Raw genomic sequence first — 22,127 nt, forward strand, 5'->3', positions numbered from 1 at the left:
ACTGACCTTCCTTCCAAGAGATATGTGAATTTTCCCTTTCAGGATGGTGTGCTAACTTTATGGGAAGAGAGAAAAGTACCCAAGAAAAAATTATTTTTCTATAGTGAATAAAAAGCTGATGTCATCATTAATCTATTGTTTTTTTTGTTGTTCAAAAAGTACTTATTGAGTATCTGTCCCATGCCAGGGATTGTGCATTGTGTGAATCCCAAGTTCCTGACCTCCAGAACTTCTATGCAACCCTTTCACCAACTTTCCACTTCCTCTTCTAACCATCATGCCACGTCTCTCCATTTATTTATTCAAATCAACAAGCATGTATGAAGTTTCTAATGTGTGCTGGTCACTGTCCTGCACTCCGGGGGAGCAGAAATATGAGGTGTTATTCCTGCCTTCCGGAATCTCAGCCTCTGGGTGGTGGGAGAGATGCGTAGATGAATCAGTGCAGTCCCATAGTCGGGGCAGGTAAGGGGGTGTGAAGGCCCAAGGTGATGAGCTTGGCTGCACCCCAGGAGATGGGACAAGGCTTCCAGGGAATGTCTGTGAGTGTGGGAAGAAAGGGTGGGAGCTTGCCAGGCAAGTAGGATGAGGAAAGAGTCCTGACAATTTGAAGCTGTGTGGGCTATGTGAGATTTGGGGTTTGAACGTCATCTTGCTATTTGTGCTCTTTGGAGCTTAACCACCACTTCCTGTCCTAAGGAAAATGTCTTGTTTGTTAACAAACAGAAAACACACCAATGCCATATAAACCTTATCACATCCTCAGGAGATGTTATGTCGTGGGCCTCAGCCAAGGGATTGAGTTTGCAATGTCCAGTTGCTTTCTCTTTAAGAGTCTTGCTGTTGGGTGAATGGGAGGCACAAATGAAATCCTTTTTCCACGGTCACACCCTCGGTTTATTACAACCGGGTAATCAGCCTACACCGGGTGCATTGCCATTCAGGGAGCCTGGTAGATTTTTCATCCTCCTTGGAATACAGGTAGGGACTCGAACAATGCAAGTTCAGTGCATGAAGCAGGGCACCCAAAGCCGGTGCTCCAGGACAACCCAGAGGGATAGGGTGGGGAAGGGGATAGGAGGGGGATTCAAGATTGGGGGTGGGGGGACACATATATACCCGTGGTCGACTCATGTTGATGTACAGCAAAAACCGTCATGGTATTGTCATTATCCTCCAATTAAAATAAATTAATTAAAAAAAAGACAAAAACAAGTAGGGACTCAGAAGTGGGAATATGACACCCGCCGGAGCCCAGCACCACTTAGGGGAAGGAGGCCCTCTTGGTCACAGGGCTCCCGGCTGTGTGGTGCCCTCAGCTAAGCCCTGGACAGTGTCATCAACGGGGGTCCAGCAAGAGCGATTTCTGCCCTCTTGTTCACAGAACTGTCTCATAGGAAGAATTCCAACCCAGCAAACTTAATTCAAAGTAAATCATTGCTGCTTTTAAGAGATGGATTTTTTTTTTAGCTGAAAGATAGGCGTTAGTTATTTTACAGCAACTTGACAAAGATCTTACCACGCTACTTAACCTCATCTTTCACTGTCAACTCATTAGAATTCTGCCATTTTGGTCTAGAACTCTGGATTAACTGATGTTTCTTTTTAGCTTGTTTTGTTTGTTTGTTTCTATTCATTTTCTATCTTCATGTTATTGAATCAGATCGATGTTTTGTGCCTTCCCTTCTAGTAACTTTTACATTCACATAGGCCTGACCTGATATACACTTATTCTGAAATCTTTGTGCATAACTTACTAATGTCTTAGAATAAAAGCCTGTAGTTGAAGTGACTCAGTAAACAGATAGAAACATTTACAAGATTCTTGTTACACATTTCCAAATTCATTTCTAAAGAGGTTTTATATAAAATAAACTTCTGTCTATAAAGTGAGTGCTCATTTCACTTTTACACACTTTTAGAGTCTATGCTAATCTCAGAAGCAATAAAAAGTATTTCATGCCTCGCTTATTTGGATTCCTTCGGTTCGTGCTGAGGTTGAACATCTCTGTCTTTCGGCCACCTGTGTTTCTTATCTTGTATTGTTTAGATGTCTCCTTTGCCCGTTGCTGCACTAGGCACTTGTCTTTTGCTTATTGACATGTAAGATCTCTTTGTATATTAAGGACATTAACGCTCTGTAATATATTTTGCAGATACTTCCCCAGTTTACTATTTGCTTTTTTGATTTTATGGTCTTATTTACATATAGAGGTTCTCCCCCTTTGGTATATAATAAAATCATAAGACGTGTACTCCTATAGTTTCTATTTTAGGTATTTAGAAAGCCTTTAATAATCCTGAAATAAGATCATAAATCACACATATATATTTCAGAGCTTTATAATTTTATTGTTGTTCTTTTTCCCTTTTTTATATTTAACCTCTAATTTGTTTGAGTCTATTATGTGTAATAGGAAACCTAGTTAAACTTTTTATTCAAATACATAACTAATTCTTCTTTCTCTCTTTGTTATTTCCTTTTGCTGCTGACTCTCTTTGTCTCCTTTCTTGTGCAACTAACTCATTTAATCAAATTAGTTATGTTTCTGGGCTTAAAATTTTATTCCATTGACCTACTTTCTCCACATTGTGTGGATTTCCTCCACTGTCTTAGATTCATGGCTCGATTTATACCTGGTAATATAACCTATAACATAGTTTCTTATTACTCTTTGATTTTATAGTTTTTCTTGGTTATTGCCACCCATTTATTTTTTTTCCAATAAACTTCAGAATAACTTGAAACCTTCTCTTCCCCCTAAAAATAATCTCATTGTGACTCTAATTGTCATGCTGTTAATCTATGAATTAGTAATAGAGGAACTGACATCTTAGCTATATTGAGTTTCTTATTCTAACACACTTCTTTCCCATTTATTCAAACTTATTATATACCCCTCTGTATGTTAATTTATTCTATTACTGTTAGGATAGACCAGATTACTGTTAGTCCATTCTATCACTTTATAATTTTTGGTGAAATGTGAAAGTTATATTTGGTGGGGGGTGTCTATTATATCATCTAATTGGTAAGAAATAAGAAAGCTCTGAAATTTTGTATTTTTTATATCCAGCCATCTTAACTCTTTCTTAGTTGAAATAATTATCCAGATGTTTCTCTTGGTTTTCTAGTGTGCAGTCATGATGCATTCTGCTTTTCAAGTCTCATGATGCCTAACTGTGTCGATGTTGACTTTTAGATTATCTCAACAAGTGTGATGATTTGGGTAGTGTATTGCTCTGCCTCCTGTACCATCCCCTTACCATCCTTACTGAGCCTGCTGCCTGCCCAGCCCTGATTAGTGCTCTGGAGTTTCAGGGGGTGGAACGAGACCCTCCCTCCAAGGGCTGTACACGCCAGTGGGGGCTGGAGGAGTCAGACAATAAACACACAAATAAGACCACTGAAGCTGGTGGGTCTAAAAGGGGCAATGGGATAGAAAATTACTTGGGGGGAGGGTGAGCCTTATGCTATTCCTAGTATTGGGGAGTGGTTTGCCAGTATTGTAATGCTGACTACATCTCAGACATTGAAATGCTGGAAATCTGATGATATTAACATCACGTTTTGCCAGGGGGTTGGGAAGGAGGAGGAAAAACACATTGTCATACCTGCATACTGTGGACCCAGCCTGGGTCTCATTTTGGGACTTGCGAGTTAACCAGAGCAGAAGGGCTGCAGTGAAGATGGGGAGGCTCCTGACTCCACTGCAAATGGAAATTACAACTTACTATCAGGGCTTCCCAGGTAGCTCTGCGATAAAGAATCTGCCTGCCAAGCAGGAGACACAGGTTCAATTCCTGGGTCAGGAAGATGTACTGGAGAAGGAAATGGCAACCCACTTCAGCTCTTCTTGCCTGGGAAATCTCATGGACAGAGGAGCCTGGCAGGCTGCCATCGCAGAAGAGTCAGACACGACTGAGTGACTAAGCAGCAACAAGTGCTATCATCAGAAAGATTTAAGAGGTTGCTTCTTGCATTCACAAGATGAAGCAAACAAAAGAGTGTATGAAAAACCTGAGGAGAAAGCTCTGAGGAGAAATTAAGGGGGGAAATTGCAAAAATAAAGATTTGAGTAAATGGATTACAAACTATAAAGTACACGGCTAAAGATACTGCTGGCAATCAAAGATATAACAGAAGAAAGGATGCTGGAGAGGACCAAGAAAATGCCAGCGTCTTCCCATTTGAAGAGTCAAGTATCAAATTGGATGGGAGAGTAAGCTCTGTCAACATGGACAAGTTCCCCAAAGCATCCAAGTTAAGGAAAGACTGAGGTTAACCTATCAAGGAAGAAAACTCTTATAGACCTTGGCCTTCTCAAGAGCGACACCTTGTATTTGTTACATGGACAAATCATTTTGAATTTAGAAGCTTATGTAGAGTCAAACTATTATCAATCAAGTGTGAAGGCAGAAAGAAAATATTTTTGGATAACATACATGGATATAGGACATTTCCCTCTCAATGGATTTTTGAAAAAATTACTTCAGCATCTACTCCAACAAGAAGAAGGAGAATCCAGAAGATATTTATTGATTCAGACCTGATTAAATTCCCCCTTCCCCATCACATCGTTCCCTTCCTCCAAGATCACTTTCTCAGGATGCCCAGGGCAGCATGTGCCTTTTCCATTCTTTTTGTTTATTTGTTTTCAGTTTTAGCTGTGCTGGATCTTTGATGGTTTGTGCGGGCTTTCTCTGGTTGCAGCAAGCGGGGGGTACTCTCTGCTGCAGTGCACAGGCTCCTCGTGGCTGTAGCTTCTCTTGTTGTGGAGCACAGGCTCTAGTCATGCGGGCTTCAGTAGTTGCAGCTTATGGGCTCGGTAGTTGCGACTGGTGGGCTCTAGAGCACTGGCTCAGTAATTGTGGCTCACTAGCTTGTTGCTCCGCAGCATGTGGGATATTCCTAGACCAGGGATCGAACCCATGTCCCCTGCATTGGCACGTGGATTCCTATCCACCACACCACCAGGGAAGTCCTACATTGCCATTCTAAGGGAACCTATCAGAAGTCACATTTTAGAGAATCTACCTGTCATTTCAGGGATGCTTCCAGAGAAAGTGGAAGGACTTCCACTTCCCTGGTGGCTCAGACGGTAAAGCATCTGCCTACAACGTGGGAGACCCAGGTTCAATCCCTGGGTCGGGAAGATCCTTTGGAGAAAGAAATGGCAACCCACTCCAGTACTCTTGCCTGGAAAATCCCATAGACGGAGGAGCCTTTTAAGCTACAGTCCATGGGGTTGCAAAGAGTCGGACACGACTGAGCGACTAAACTTTCTGAAAAGAACTTTTCCAGAGTAGGTGGTCAAATGTCCAGAAATACTTTTTGACATGAGTTTTGGGCCAGGTTGGTAGAACTGTATCCACATATGACTGAATACAGAGTTATGTCAGCTCTGACAGTTATTTTGACATTTCAATAGAAAGCAGGAAAACGTAAGGGCCAACAGCACAGGCTTTGGAGTCACTAAACTGAATGCTGCCTCCCCCATCTTAGGACCTTGTGCAGTTGTCTCTAAACCCCCAACTTCCTCATCTCAAAAACGGGAGAACAGTGCCTACCTCCATCCCTTTAAAGATAACACAACCTGTGCCTTTCCAAAGCCTGACTCTTCAGCACTGTGTCAGGAATCCATCATGATAGTCCTGCTCATCACCAGTGAAGAAAAGGAAGAGAGTTGAGAAATTAGGTCTTTGAATTAATTTTGCAGGTGCCATGAAGTGTTTATTTAGCCGTTGGGTAGACTTAGTGGCTTAGACTTACTAAACCCCTGCCCCCCACCCCCCAGCTCTGCCCACGATGGCAGCAGGAGATGTCCCCATCAGGACGTCCCCGAATCTCCACGGGGCACCCTGCTCTGGTTCTGTGTGTCCACCCTCTCTCTATTCCTGTCCTCCCCAGCTTCTGATTGCAGCGTTCCATCTCGAGATGACAGCTGTCTTGTGGTCCCCAAAGTGCGTCTTTTGTTGGGTGTTTGTGGGTGTGTTTTCATCCTCACCAGACTGACGCTGGGACCTCTGTGAAAGGGGGGAAACCTTTCCCCTCCCTTCTCCTCCACCTCCCCCCCACGCAGGCCCCCAGCGGTTTTGAAATAGGAAAGCCATCCCCGAGGGTCGAGCTGATTTTTTTTCTGGGGTGGGGGGGAGGCAAGGATCTCAACGTGTTTTGCGGACTGAACCGCCGTTGACATCGAAAGTCTCAACCATGCTGTTTTCCTCCACACTTCAGTAATCAGGACATCCAGCAAACCCATAAAAAACCAAACTAATAGCATGAATATTCAGTGACCTAGAATACTAATTATTGTCATGAATATTAATGTGATCGGACTTGCTTTTTCCTCTCCTCTTTCTCTCCCGTCCTCTTTCTCCCTCTCTCCCTCTCCTCTCTCTCTTTTTTTTTTTTTTTCCACTTAGCCGGCTCTAAAGATGGGTCATAATGAGAGCATTTAAGAGGGAGCGCGCTCTCCGCCGTGACAGGGACTGGGGTAATAAGGAGAGCTTGATTAACGCGGAGCACTTGGGGGAGAGATGAGAGGCTTCACGTGGGCCTGATCGGGGGAGGCAATGAGACACCGGCGGCTCTGTTGCTGCTCCCGGAGATTAATGAGGCCTAAGAGTGCATTAGGAACAGTGACAAAGGTTTGATCTAATGGGCTCAGTCATTTTTCCTTTGAGTGACAGACGCACAGAAGTAATTGGCTGTGCAGAATGGCAGCTCATTGGCGGTACTTAAGGATACATTATCCCCGTTGTGTGGCCCGCAGAGGCTGTTTATCAAAACTGCTCACACTGCAGACGCCGAATCGCTAAGCTGCTGCTACAGTGGTAATAGCTATTAAAAAAAAAAAAATCACGCAACATCAAAACTGGATCCATGGTTGTCTCGTAGAAACAAAAGTTTTTCTTTGTTTAGTTTCAGATGGTCTAGGAGACATGGTAATAACTCCAGAGCCTGTTCTGTGAGCCGGATGAGCGATCCCCTCCCGGTGGTCACGTCTCAGGCTTGTTAGGACTTCAGAGCCTGGCTTCTCACCCCTTCTCACTGCCTTGGTCACCCGATTATCGCCCACACCCTGGGTTCTGTTTACAGCATGAACCTGCCGGTCTATAAATTGGACGCGTCGGCTAAACTCCTGTAACTTGGCGGAACGCTTGCAGATGCTTGCCTTCTTGGTTGAGAATTAATTTGCTCGAGAATACTCCCCCAAGTCAGCATCACATCGTGAGGTCTGCTTGCATAAACCAGGTTTCAGCGGGCTAGGTTTTGGTGGCTAAGTACTAATTCATTATTTTTAGGTTAAAAATGTCTCGTGGGGTTTCTCTAAGACTAGAATTTGAGAAAGTTGGTGACATCTGAAGTGAAATGACTCAAGCTATTATTTAATTCGGCGTCTTCTGCTCTTAGGAGAAATGCCTTCTTACTGTTAGTTGTTTCTCTGTTCATATGTTTTTCCCACTGAGGTTTAGGCAAATGTGTGCTATATGATTTGCGGCATTAAACTGTAAACTCTTTGAGATGTAGACCACTATTTCTCTTCCTTTGTTTTCCTCTCCTAATGTCATGACCTGGCAATTATTTTTGCATGAAGTAAATATTCTTGGATATCACCCGTCATGTGAGATGTAAGTGATAAATATTGAGGGTAACTATGTCGGCTTTCAGATAACAGTTCCTCCGTTGCAGTATTCTGTGGTTCAGACCATTGGGGTACAGTTCATGTAGAAATCAAAGCCACACCTTCCAGTTTAAGGAAACCATCTTCAGTTATTTAAACTCCAAATGGAGTGTTCCTTTCTGTAAGAACTGGCAAAAGCAAGTTAATTCTTGATGATTTTTGTTATAAACATACGAGGGATGTTGGCAATACTAAGTTGTACATCTCTATGGGAACAGATATTCCAATAAGTAAATAAAAGTTGCTGTAGAGACTTTCTCCCCTCTCAAAAATGCGTGTGTTCAGTGGAGAATAGGATTTCAGCTGTTGATACGATGCTTTCATGATCAGCAAAATAGTCAGCATGGAAGGACTGTAGGAAAAGGGCTAGGGGAGGCAGAGCTCTGAGACAGACATCAGTACATGACCCACGGGTCTTCAGGAAGGCTGGCCGGGGCCTTGGCTGGGACCAGGGCCTCAGGTTAGAGCCTTCCTGTGCCAGAGTCAAGTCCATGGTTGGCCTACTTGCTACGTAACCATTCCCACATTGGCAGAGGAGAAACTAGTCGTCCTGATGTTTTACCAGCTCTGAACCTTGTGGCCTGGCATTTCAAGTAACCACGCCTGCAGAGACCTTGCCCCTCTCTGGAATATTCCTAGTGAGGAGGCAACCCCCAAACGTCCTGACTCACAAGCAAGTAGCCCCCTCACATCCTCACAGTTGCAAACATGGGGTCCCTCGGCGTCCTCACTGCTCCCAGACAGGGTCTCCGTTCAGTCCTAAGACACGATTCTGTGAGACCTGCAGAGGAGAGGAGGAAGTCCAGGTGGACAGGCCTGCGCATGGGGCCGTGGTGTGGGCATCACGGCCGCCTCCTTGAAAGGGTTTATAAGATGCAGTGAGAGCCAGAGACACCTGCCCTCAAACAGTGCGCTGCTCAGTCACAGGGAATTTTGTGCAAAACATACCTATTGCATATATCAGATGGAGAAGGAAGAACATGTTAGAGAAGGGACTGAACAATTAAACTAAGTTCTTGAGGGCATAGAGCCAAATAAGGAACTAGAAGACAAGATATGAGAATCTTGGACTTCGTATTTTATTAAACATTATTGAACTGAGTCATTGGAAAAGACCCTGATGCTGGGAAAGATTGAAGATGGCAGGAGAAGGGGATGGATGAGATGGTTGGGTGACATCAGCAACTTGATGGACATGAGTTTGAGCAAACTCCGGGAGTTGGTGATGGACAGGGAAGCCTGGCGTACTCCAGGCCATGGGGTCGCAAAGAGTCGGACACAAGTGAGCAACTGAACTGACTGTGTGAGTGTTAAATTCATGTTTTATTACTTAAAAGAAAATCCTTAGTGTTAACCTCCTTTTGTGTAATGTTGTCATACCTCATTATAACCACTGCATATAAACTTGTTCATAGAACCTGTATTGAGAAATGGCTTGTGGCTAAGGAAGCATCATGTAAATAAGCACAAGCGGTGGTTGCTCTCCGTCAGCATCTTCAGAATGCGTGGTTGCCACGTGTTCATCACTCACATATAAACAGGCAGGATGAGAAGTGCCAGTGTCATTGGCAAGAATGAATGCCACACCACTCATCTGGAAGACGCAGGCTTTGTCTTTGGAGTAAATACTTAAAGCCCTTTCCAGTTATTAGAACTTACCTTCTGATGGGCTTAAGGGTGTCATCCTAAATCGTAGCAGACATCAAATTCTATCCGTCCCCACGGTGGTGCAGCGTCCCAGCGACGAGATGTAAGAGGGATGGGCCATGGACGCTCCAGCTCGCCTGTCCTCACCATGAGGTCCTCTCTTTCATCCTTTGCTTGCGTTAGCCCCGAGCACGTGATTTCTTCTCTTTCTGTCTTTCACTTTATATACTCTACTTCTGATGACTTCGGCATTACCTCTGCTGGGGAGACTAAGAGTGGGAAGAGTGTGGTCAAGTTGTCCCAAGGCTAAACACTGTACATGTCCGTGTGCAGGAGCAGGGGTTCAAGAAACACCATCCAGTGAGTGAGTGCCTGGGCTCATGGAAAGTGTTCACTAGAACAGCAAAACACAGATACAAGGCAAATAGTCTGACAACTTACACACACCAGGACGCCACCACACAGGAAACAGGAGTAGAATATCCAGACTTTTTAGATTTTAAAGTCAAATACAAATTAGCAGTGTCACCATTTTTGCTGAAAAAAACTAAACTGTAAGGAAAAGGAAAACTCACCATTGGCAAAATTAATAACAACTACCATCTTCAGAAGCTTAGCAGTTGACAAAGTGCTTTATGTAATTTGGTCCTTGTATTATTAACCTCAGGGGCTGTTATGATTATCTCATCACTATGATCATCATCGTTACTGTTGTGTCCATTTTACAAATTATGACCTGACTTGTTTGTTCAGGTTCCATCTTCTTTTAGCCCACTCAGTTCAGTTCAGTTCAGTCGCTCAGTCGTGTCTGACTCTTTGCGACCCCCTGAATCGCAGCACGCCAGGCCTCCCTGTCCATCACCAACTCCCAGAGTTTACTCAAACTCATGTCCACCGAGTTGGTGATGCCATCCAGCCATCTCATCCTCTGTCATCCCCTTCTCCTCCTGCCCCCAATCCCTTCCAGCATCAGGGTCTTTTCCAGTGAGTCAACTCTTCACATGAGGTGGCCAAAGTATTGGAGTTTCAGCTTCAGCATCAGTCCTTCCAATGAACACCCAGGACTGACCTTTAGAATGGACTGGTTGGATCTCCTTGCAGTCCAAGGGACTCTCAAGAGTCTTCTCCAACACCACACTGGTCATTAAGAAAATTAATTCATAGCCTATATCATGAGTCAGAAAGATGTTAATGCTGTTTGACCCAATCATTAATATAACTCTTCTAGGATATCAGCCTAAGGAATTGTCTAAAAGTAGATGTCCCTTGCAATATTGTTTATAGTAATGAGAAATTTCAAACAGTCAAAACAATGCAGAGGTAAGAAAATGGCAGGTTATCTCCATTAATGGCAGGTTATCTCCATTAATGGCAAGTTATCCCCATTAAATCAGTAAGATGTTATAGATCTAAAATTATTATGAAGGTTTTGGAACAATAAGGAGAAATGGATGGGAAGTTATATTAAAGAAGTGTAATAGAATATTACATCTTTTCTGTGGTCATAACTAAGAAAAATATGTGCATGTTCAACAATGAGTTGATCTATTTGATGCAATTCTGGTAGACTTCTAATTTACATTATCTGCATATCTGTATAACCTTGCAAAATAAGTATAAGTAATTCCTACAGCAAAGCATACTCCCATTTTTTTTTCCCCTTGGCATCATCTTTAGAACAGGGAGAAATTGGAATAAAATGAGCTATTTCCACATTTTAGGAAATAACCATGGACTGTCTTAATTCCAGGATTTTCAATTCTGGGCATGGCCACAATATTTTGTTTAGTAGTAATTAGATTTGTCATTACCCCTGAGTCTGGACTCTGTATATTCTTTTTTCTCCAGTAAGCATACTGCAGAAGATATACAACCAAAAAATAAACAAAATGTATAGCATTCTGAGAAACACAAGATTCCTATCTCAGTGGTAAATGTGTTGAACTGTGCTCTTTTACAAAACAACTGTCACATAGTGCTGAGTCCTGAACGCCTGCATCTTTAAGAAAAGCTACTGAAGGTGTCCTTGGGAAAAAAAAAAAAAATCCTCTTAGCCTGAAATCCTGGTTGCCAAAAGGAGGGCAGATTTCCAATGCAAATAGTGAGGTGAATGGGCCCTCCTCACAGGCACTTAAATCATTTGTATCTCACTTTTTATGGTAGTGTTGTGAATTATATTATTTTTGGGTTTATAATTAGAGGACAGAACAGATGGCGAAGGCCTAGTTTGAAGTGATGTAGCCGTTAGGAAGGCCTCCACTGTCCCGACCTGATTCCAGCCAACCTGGTTTTACCTCCCATGCTCAGAGCGGGCTGGGGCGTAGCCATAGGTTTACATGGTAACCTTGAACTCTTGAGATTTTTTTAATAAGATTTGAAGCCACATAGGAATGAAAAAAAGGCCTCCAAGAGCAGTCTGTATTTCAAAGGGTGAGACCTCCGAGGGAAAGAGTGAGTACCTATCAATCTTTTTCCTATAATTATGATTATTTTAAAAAATTACAAAGTCCCACAACGGAAATAAAGGTCTGTTTCATACTCACACACTCACAGAATCCTCTTTGGGTTTTTCTTCTCCACTCTCAGACTGCATGAAACTTCATTATCACCATCACCAAGAGTTTCTGCCCTTTTCCAGGCTGACTCACCAGTAAGCCAAATGCCAAGTATTGTTTTCCCAGTTGAAGCACTGGTAGGAAGGATCAAATCTCATTATGGAAGATAAACCAAACTCAGGACATGCAGTGAGCAGAAGTCTGTATTTAAAGAAAAAAGATTGTTGATGAATCTCTATTTGAATGCTATGAAAAGCCTTATTTCAGGGTATTTTTTTTTTTAAATCAGGACAGGCTATTTTAATGTAATAAGCCTATAGCTTAAAAGAGGAATTCTGTCTTTGATGTCATTTGGCGAATGAAAACATTCTTGTTCAATAGAAAACCAGCATCTTTTTCATGCTTGTGTGAGATCAGGCAACATACTGATATTCATTCAGCTATAAATGCCATATTCACTTTGAAATGCAAATTGTTTAAAGAAAAATAGCATATGGTGGAGGTAAGTACCTTTTCAAATCAACTCTCACACTTTAGGGATGTAAGTAAAGCTAAAATTATTCTTGGGGAAGAATCTGGCGCTTTTGACACATGGAAGCTTGCGCTAATCAGCCGGCCCAGTGGGCACACACATCTCCATATCAAGGGGCTGGCGTGAGGCTCCGTGGATTAGCATCGTAATGCAGCCACCCCTGCCCATCAAGGCCAGCGGCCAGATGATCCAGAGAAGGGGTCTTTGAGGAAGCAGGCCTCTGAGTTCAGAGTGGACCAGGAAGTCGACCATGTCTGTCGTGATAATGCAGACCCTGGGGGGGACCACTGAGACGATACCAACGCGGTCCCTTTGTGCCTCCCTTCCTCTGGACGCCAGCATCCCGTACTTCGTAGGGCTGGACCACTCTTTGGGACTTAACGCTAGTGAAACTATCTCCTTGCTCCTTGATGACTTTTTCTCATGCTTCCTGATCTGACCTCTGCATTCACAAACCATTCAAATGAGTTTTTTCTTTTCTTTTTTTAAGAGTTTTTTTTGAGGTGGCGGGGGGGGCGGGGGGACTAAATTACATTGATTTAATATACAGTGAAGTCACTCAGTCGTGTCCGACTCTTTGCGATCCCAAGGACTGTAGCCTACCAGGCTCCTCCATCCATGGGATTTTCCAGGCAAGTGTATTGGAGTGGATTGCCATTTCTTTCTCCAGAATATACACTTAGAAAGCGCAAACTCCTAAGTTCTAGCTAAGTGTATGGGGCTTCCCTTGTGGCTCAGCAGTAAGGAATCCACCTGCAATGCAGGAGACACAGAGATGTGGGTTCCATCCCTGGGTCGGGAAGATCCCCTGGAGAAGGAAATGGCAACCCGCTCCAGTATTCTTGCCTGGGAAACCCAATGGACAGAGGAGCCTGGTGGGCTACTGTCCTCGAGGGTCGCAAAGAGTCAGACACGACTGAGCAACTAAACAACAATGTGGGTGACGAGCGTGGAGGTCAAGTTGCAGCGGGTGGCCGGCAGCCCAGGAAGCCCCCTGGGTCCCATCCCTCCACTGCCTGCATCTCCCCCTACTCACACATGAAGAGGGGGGCCTCGTCTCATTTCCTGCTCCACAGTTGGGTTTGCCTGTTGGGTTTGCCCCGTGGTATGGTTTTGTGGGAACCAGGACTGGTGGTGCCCTGGGCTCTGTCTTCTGTGGGCCCACATCCTGTCTGATGTCTGTCCTGAGGTGGCCCACGTCACGGTCCACTCCATCTTACTGCTGAGGATCTCCCACGAGATCCCCGTGGTGGATGGATGGACATTTCAGCCGTTTCTAGTGTGGAACTATTCTGAATAATTCTGCCATGTACATTCTTATACATGTTGTTCTGGTGGATTGTTGGTACATGTCTGTTTGATTTTTTTATCCTTTTAAATGTGTTTAAAATTTTTTATTGAAGTACAATGTTATTATGCAAGTTACAGGTATAGTGAATCACAATTTTAAAGGTTATACTCCATTTAGAATGATAAACTATTGGCTATATTCCCCATGTTGTACAAGCTTATTTTATACCTAATAGTTTTTGTCCCTACCCCTTCCCTCTCCCCGCTGGTAACAGCTCCTTTGTTGCCCATGTGTCTGCTGCTTTGTTATACTCACTTTGTTGTGGCTTTTAGGTGCCACGTATGCATGATATCATGCAGTATTTGTCTTTCTCTGTCTGGCTTATCTTACTCAGCCTAATGCCCTCCAAGTCCATCCATCTTGCTGCAAATGGCAGAATTTCATTCTTTTGTATGCCTGTCACTTCAGTCGTGTCTGACTCTTTGTGACCCCATGGACTGTAGCCCTCCAGGCTCTTCTGTCCATGGAATTTTCCAAGCAAGAATACTGGAGTGGGTTGCCATTTCCTCCTCCAGGAGATCTGCCCAACCCAGGGATCGAACCTGCATCTTTTGCATCTCCTGCCTTGGCAGGTGGGTTCTTTACCACTAGCGCCTCCCAGGAGGATTTGCTCTGGGGTTCAGCTCCTGAGGGGGCCCCCAAGGAACCAAACTGGGGTCTCTGGAGTGAAGAAACTCCCAGGTGGCACTAGTGGTAAAGAACCCGCCTCCTTTGCAGGAGATGCAGGTTAGATCCCTGGGTCAGGAAGATCCCTTGGAGAAGGGAATGGCAACCCACTCCAGTATTCTTGCCTGGAGAATCCCCATGAGGAGCCTGGCAGGCTACAACCCATGGGGTCTCAAAGAGTCAGACATGACTGAGCATGTAGGGATAAGAAGATCCTCGCCAGCTGGCGGGCCCTTGGCGTGGGCTTGCCTAAGGATTCCACACAGCTGTTTTGGGTCTCATACAGATTCTACAATCAGACACCAGGACCACATAGCCTTACAGGAATTTCTTCACTCCAGAGACCCCAGTTTGGTTCCTTGGGGGTCCCCTCAGGATCTGAACCCCAGAGCAGATCCACCAGCAGCATACTATGCTAAAAATGTCATTCAGCAAGCAGCTGGAAGTTGAAAAACCACTTGTACAATCAGCGTCATCACATAGTTTTTCATTAGCGTGTACATTTGTAATGAATCCACCCCTTCGCTTTCCTATGGTAGATGTTTGACCTTAAGATGAAGAGCTAATCATCCTAAGATTAGCCCTTTATTGAATGTCTCCACTTGAACGTTTCCTGTGTCCCTGATCTGGAGTTGAGGTTGAGCTCGGCACCTGAGTGTGTGTGGACGCTTATTCCTGGAGTCTGGTACTGAGTAGTCAGGGATAGACACACTTAGATCATCCCGTCCACCTTTTGATGGAAGCAAATGTGTCAGGAGGGTTTGCGGCTGGTTGTCCTCGGAGCCACACCCCAGACAGAATGAACAAAGGAAAAGTCACCTAATCGATTCATCAGCCCAAAGATGGATAGATGGTGAGCTTATTCTTGGCTTTTCAGGTGTTTTGGCCTTATGTGCCTAAAGGTAGTATGAAATGAGATTTTGTGGATAAATCCCACACTTGATGGGCTTCCCTGGTGTCTCACACAGTAATGAATCCACCTGCAATGCAGGAGACCTGCATTCCATCCCTGGGTCAGGAAGATCCCCTGGAGAAGGAAATAGCAACCCACTCTAGTATTCTTGCCTGGAGAATTCCATGGACACAGGAGCTTGGTGGACTTCTGTGGGTCCATGGGGTCACAAGGAGTTGGACATGACTGAGTACACACAGGCCCACCCTTGATAAGGACTTGTCAGAGGTACAGGTGGGCACTGAAGGGAGGATGGAAGCATCGCCTTAACATTCTCACTAAACAGCAGGCATCCCTGTGGGCAGCCCAGCCTGGGGTGGGGGGGCCTGGCTCAGAGTGGGGTCACAGCCCACATGCGTCTTATCCCTGTGCTTTTCCTCCTGTTTGCTTTCTTTTCCTTTCATCCACCATAAAAATGTTAGCATTTTTCTTCTTGGCCACATGCCCAGCATGTGGGGATCTTGGTTCCCTCACCAGGGAGTCCAACCTGCAACCCCCCTGCATTGGAAGCTTGGAGTCTTCACCACTGGACCCCCCAGGGAAGTCCCAAAAATGTTAGTGTTTTTCTGAGTTCTGCTGATGAAACCAGAAAGGGCCTCAGCGCCTCGGGAGAGGTTGTGAGCCCCTCTTAAATGGTGGGTGCGTGGGATGGGCGTCCCCACAGGGAAGAGAAGGCTGAGGACCACACCTTTTTGGTCAGAAGGGTTTCTTTACAAAGGGACGGAGGTGTGGGCAGAGGGACGCCAGGGCGTAGTGCAGGTGGCACCAGGACCACCCCAGACCCAAAGGGAGAGGAAGGGAGTGACCCCCAGCGAGCCTCCAGCACAGGGATCCCCGGGCGCCCACTCAGGGAGGCAGCCCAGACATGTGCACCCCCGCTTCACACTCTAGTATTCCCACCTGGTCCAGCCGAGCAGGGAGCCAGAGGTACCTGAGCTGATGGATGCTGCCCGGTGGGTGTCCTCCCCAAGAGGGGAGAAGGTGTGAACAGAAGGTGGTGGGAGACTCAGGCGTCAGTGCAGGGGAGACCCTGCCGAGCTGCCCGAGGGGAGCACCCGCTCAGCTCCTGTTACAGTGCCCCGTTGTGCAGGGATCTGGCCGAAGTGCACCCAAGGACAGCTCCCTAAGTGATGGCAGGTGGAGAAGACCCCGAGGAGCATGTGCAGTGGCTCTTCGCGGCGCCTCGCTGAACCTGGGCACCCCATCCTTGTGAGATGCCACACACCTGGCCCCCTGCTGCCCCTGGAGCGGGTGCCAGCACTGGTTTGGAAGCTATCATTCAGGACGTGAGGCTTTCCATGTTCTTGGGGCTCGAGCAAGTCCTAGAATCAGAACATCTGAGCCAGGAGGGAGACGGGGAGCTGGCTGGCTGAGGACCCCCGAAGGTCGGCCGAGGAGCCAAGGCAGGTGCACTTCTCAAGAGCATCTCTGATCTCGGTGGTCCTTGGTGCTAAAGAGCTTCCGCTGTAGTTTCTATTTCCCTTGCGATATTCGGGATGCACCCACTTTCCACAGCAGCATATAGTCGGCATCATTTTTTAAGGTAGAAATATATTTTTAAGAGCTGGATCTTTCTGCTTCTTTAATCGCTTCGTGCAATGACAGTTGAGGGCCTTGTTTGTGGCTGGGTCCTGGTTTCCACCTCTTGCTGCTCACCAGGACCACCAAAGTCCTTCTGAAAAATGTGTGTTCCTTCGAGCTCTACCCGCCAGACCGTTGGAATCAAAATTTGAATTTTTTTTTTGCAGCTGCTATTTTTAAAAAAGCTCCATGGGTAATTGGCCAGATTTGGGGACTACTAGTATGCTCTATCGGAAAAGGCAATGGCACCCCACTCCAGTATTCTTGCCTGGAAAATCCCATGGGTGGAGGAGCCTGGTAGGCTGCAGTCCATGGGGTCACTAAGAGTCGGACACGACTGAGCAACTTCACTTTCACTTTTCACTTTCATGCATTGGAGAAGGAAATGGCAACCCACTCCAGTGTTCTTGCCTGGAGAATCCCAGGGACGGGGGAGCCTGGTGGGCTGCCGTCTATGGGGTCGCACAGAATCGGACACGACTGAAGCAACTTAGCAGCAGCAGCAGTATGCTCTATGTATTTAAAATCGTGGGCTATGAAAACCTTTTATGGAAACAATTTAGAATTTAATTGGTTCTAAACTAAAAAAAAACAAAAACGTTTAATGCCCTCAAAGATCTCTTTATAGATCCAGCGAACTCCCTAGCAGCAAGGTGTGATTGGCTGAGCTTTAGAGAAAGGCGCTTAATTATATTTTTGGGTCTGAAATTGTGGTGACAATAATTCACTCTGATGTTGAGCAACTGATTCAAATCATTAGGTATAAAACGGACCCATTTTTCACCACACTGCGTGCTGTGAAGTTGCCAAGATTATTTTCCCTCCATGTAGCCTCTTTTCAAGGTGAAGAGTAAACTTACCTGGTTTAAGAGCCTGACTCTGCCACCCATGTTGCATCTAGGAACTCTGATTTGTGTTGATAATAAAGTATGGCTGTCCCATGAGACTAACTCTCTGGCAGCAGACAGTGGAATCCTATTGGCGATGGTTTTGCTTGCACCGATACGTCGACGCAGCAGGACTCCTCCAGGATCCGCCTTGTCTCGCTGGCCTGCTGGAATATCCTTGTTTAGTCGCTCAGCCGTGTCCAACTCCTTGCGACCCCTTGGACTGTAGCCCGCCAGGCTCCTCTGTCCGTGGAATTCTCCAGGCAAGATACTGGAGTGGGTTCCTTCTCCCGGGGATCTTCCCGACCCAGGGATCGATCTGAGGCTTCTGCATTGGCAGGTGGATTCTTTACCCTTGCGGCCCCAGGGAGGCCCCGCCAGGAGTAGTTTTTTTCTTTTTTTCCCCATAAGTGGGTCTTCTGTCTTCACCGCTGCTCCGTCTAGAGATGGCGGTGCACGTCTTTGTCTTGGCTCGCGGTGGTTGCAGCCACCTGAAGTCTTGGGTTCCTTTGTCGAGTACCGTGAGGCTTGCTTCACCCTGCTTTCCTCCGGAGCATTGTTGCTTCCGGCGTTGCCTCTCCTCTCCGTGAATCCAGAGGCCAGGTGCGCACGGCGTCAGGTCCATGGCGCGCAGGCGCGTAGCCCCTAGACTAACTCTTGCCGGCTTCGGGTGTGCGGTGCGCACTGGTGTTCACCTGACTTGTTTATTCCTAGGGAATGTCACTAGTGCGCCTGGGTCTCAGATGGCGAGCGGCGTCAGCCTGGGCTCCTTCAACAGCCGAGCGGACGGCATGCAGCAGCGGTCCTACTCTGTCTCCAGTGCCGACCAGTGGAGCGAGGCTACGGTCATTGCAAATTCAGCCGTCAGCAGTGGTAAGAGAGAGGCACGGCCCCGCGCACCCGCGGCCGCCTCGCGGTCCTCGGTTGTAAACCAGGGGCTGGACGCGGCGCTCTGCTGTGAGCGCGGCCGCCCTGCCGACGGTGTGCAGCCCGCCGTCCACTTGTGGAGCAGTTGTGTCCTCGATCGGTAGCCTCACCCACGTCATCCCTTGTCCCACTCCAGTGGAGGGACGCGGTGGAGGTTCGCCCCGCTTGACAGATTGGGAAACTGAGGCTTTAGGAGAGGCTGTGCCCCTGCTCACACGTCCCTCCACGAGGTGGCCTTCATGTTCCAGCATTAGTGTGGAACCACTGTAGGTGGTTAGGCTTCACTTTCTTGGCATCAAATCAAAACACATAATTCTTCCTCCTTAGCCATTGGCCCATGTTCCTGGTATATCCTCTTAAGTTTGGGAGAGTCTTCCCCCTTGCTTTTTTTTTTTTTTTCTTTTTTTCAAGTGTGGACATCTTCTTGGGAAGCAAATGTGCTCCCGGGAAACCATCTTGACATATGTGTGAGTGCATGAATTATGCAGCATCGAGGCCCCGCTTACCGCAACATGCTTTGCCTGTGGCATTTTTGTCTGTGGCCTGTTCACCGGTATTTAAAGGAATTCCCACTGTAGAGTGTCATCTATCAGACAGGGTTTTAGAGTAATTTTAGCATAATTTGTTCTAATTAAAAGATTCAGCATCAGGTCTTCCCTGTAGACCCAGCAGCTGCTGCCGCAGGACGTGTACTTTGGGTAAACAGCTTCCTTGTCGCCGGTTACCCCCACACTCCTCCGTCAGCCGCCGCCAAGCAGAGGCCTTAAGGAGTGGCATCTCCAGGCCCAGGAGGGGAAGCGGGGTCTGGGAAGGCAGCGCCAAAGGATGCTGTGATCTCGCGGGCCTGGGGTGTACACACGGCCTCACCCAGAGCCCAGCACCCCACTCCCCGCTCCTTCCTCAGGCAAAATGAGATGCTTCCGTGGAGAGCAAACCTCTGCCTCCACCCTCTTCAGGGGCCGGGCGTTTCACCTCTCGTCTGGTATCATGACAGTACCTCCAGAAATTCAGTGATGGGGTTGAAATCGTTATACATTAGCCGCCTGCAGTTTATTCCCTTGTGAGGTGACACGTGTGCGTTCACAGTCATCGGGGCCCCATAAGGCCCAGCGTCTCAGCAGACGGGGCTGTGTTTCCAGCAGAGACCCTCCCCGCTCCACCTGCCGACCGTAAGGCCTTGGCGGGCGACCTCCGTGATCTTATCTTCAGATGGGTGTGCTCTTCCCGCCCCTGTGTGGTCTTTAGGTGTGCAGGGCTCCGAACGCCTGTGGCTTCTGTCCCAGAAGATGTGCTGTTGTTGCCACGGTCACTTTTTTTTTTGGAGGGGCAAGTAGTCCCCCTACTCGTTGTTTTAATCGCTAAGTCGTGTCTGACGCTCTGCAGCCCCGTGGACTATATCCCGCCAGGCTCCCCTGTCCATGGGGTTTGCCAGGCCAGAACACTGGCATGGGTTGCCCTTTCCTTCTCCGTCACACACTTAATTGCATTGCCCAGTTCTCTGCAGTGTGTCCATTTTTCAGTTAGCATTGTCTTGCTGTCCGAGCAGGTTTTTGCCGTCGCCCTCTTTCTGAGAAGGCGCGCTCGAGTTTGAGGGTAGGAGGAGCTGACCTGGGCCTCCTCGGCCTGGTGCACACACCGCCCTGGCCCTGCCTTGCCCAGCAGCTGCCCCCAGCCAGAGCTTTCCTTGTCTGTTGAGAATTGTTGAGCACCCAGCGCAGCCTGACTAGGGCAGCAGCCTTTGGGCTTGGTTCTTTATGTGCCATAAGAGTTATGTTTGGGGAGTATAACTATGTAATAATATAGAAGAATAAGTTTCACCCCCAAGTGTTGGCCTCCCACATGCTCAGAATATTTTTTTAGGAAAAGCATTGGAAGCAGCATATGAACCTAAAATCCATTCTTTACAAATTTTCCGTTTGCACAGAGACTCGCTAGGGGGCTTCCCTGGAGCTCCGATGCTTAAGACTCTGTCCTTCCAATGCAGGAGGCACGGTTCGATCTCTGGTTAGGGAACTAAGATCCCACATAATGCAAAGTGCAGCCCGCCCCCCCCCCCAAAAAAAAACCGCCTTACTTGCTAACTCTCCCTCTACCCACTAGCTCTTTGCCTCTGGTCACAGGTGTGATCCAAAGCACCCCCGCACCTTCTGTCTCATCAGAGACTCCCTGATTTCCAGATGCTTGATTTGGTTGGAAGCCTCTTCCCACCGAAGGTGATTGCCTTGGTCTGTACAGTTCAGTGCAGTTCAGTTCAGTCACTCAGTCGTGTCCAACTCTTTGCGACCCCATGGACTGCAGGACACCAGGCTTCCCTGTCCATCACCAACTCCTGGAGTTTACCCAAATTCATCTTCATTGAGTCGGTGATGCCATCCAACCATCTCATCCTCTGTCATCCCCTTCTCCTCCCGCCTTCAATCTTTCCAGCATAAGGGTCTTTTCCAGTGAGTCAGTTCTTTGCATCAAGTGGCCAAAGTACTGGAGTTTCAGCTTCAGCATCAGTCCTTCCAATGAACACCCAGGACTGATCTCCTTTAGGAAGGACTGTTGGATCTCCTTGCAGTCCAAGGGACTCTCAAGAGTCTTCTCCAACACCACAGTTCAAAAGCATCAATTCTTTGGCACTCAGCTTTCTTTATAGTCCACCTCTCACATCCATACATCACTACTGGAAAAACCATAGCTTTGACTAGATGGACCTTTGTTGGCAAAGTAATGTCTCTGCTTTTTAATATGCTGTCTAGGTTGGTCATAACTTTCCTTCCAAGGGGTAAGCATCTGTTAATTTCATGGCTGCAATCACCATCTGCAGTGATTTTGGAGCCCCCCAAAAATAAAGTCTGTCACTGTTTCCATTGTTTCCCCATCTATTTGAGATGAATGATAAGGGATCAAAATTGCAACATTAGGACTTCCCTGGTGGCCCAGTGGTTGAGAATCCACCTGCCAATACCGGGGACACGGGTTTCATCCCTGGTCTGGAAAGAGCCCACGTGCTAGGGAGCAACTGAGCCCTGGAGCCGCAGCTGCTGAGCCTGTGTGCCTGGAGTCCGTACTCCACAACCGAGAGCCACTGCAGTGAGAAGCCCTCGAACCGCAACCAGGGAGTAGCCCCCCTCACCGCAAGGAGAGAAAGCCCACCGCAGGGAGACAAGGACCCAGCCCAGACAAATAAATAAATAAATTTTTTTTAAATTGCAGAGTTAATTAGCATCTTGTTTAAAACTTAGAGCTGACATTTCAAGTAGCAAAGATCCAGAGAGACAACAGAATGTTTCACAGAAGTAAGGGTCCTGCAGTTTCACAGGGATTTTCCCTCACATCTGTATTTCCTAAGGACG

General features: G+C 46.7%; 1 protein-coding gene across 4 annotated transcripts in view; it reads left to right on the forward strand.

Annotated features, from left to right (window-relative positions):
* The window catches only part of AGAP1 (ArfGAP with GTPase domain, ankyrin repeat and PH domain 1), a 577,143-nt gene that overhangs the window by 390,505 nt on the left and 164,511 nt on the right, over nt 1-22,127 (forward strand). For 3 of the 4 annotated variants that reach the window (XM_061122533.1, XM_061122535.1, XM_061122536.1), the window contains exon 12: nt 18,574-18,732. The exons of the other annotated variant lie outside the window; for it this stretch is intronic. In XM_061122533.1, the coding sequence (XP_060978516.1) occupies nt 18,574-18,732 (159 nt within the window). The remainder of the gene's footprint in view (nt 1-18,573; nt 18,733-22,127) is intronic. 4 annotated transcript variants of the gene reach the window in all.

Source organism: Dama dama, chromosome 20 (genome assembly GCF_033118175.1).
Source record: "Dama dama isolate Ldn47 chromosome 20, ASM3311817v1, whole genome shotgun sequence".
NCBI lineage: Eukaryota > Metazoa > Chordata > Mammalia > Artiodactyla > Cervidae > Dama > Dama dama.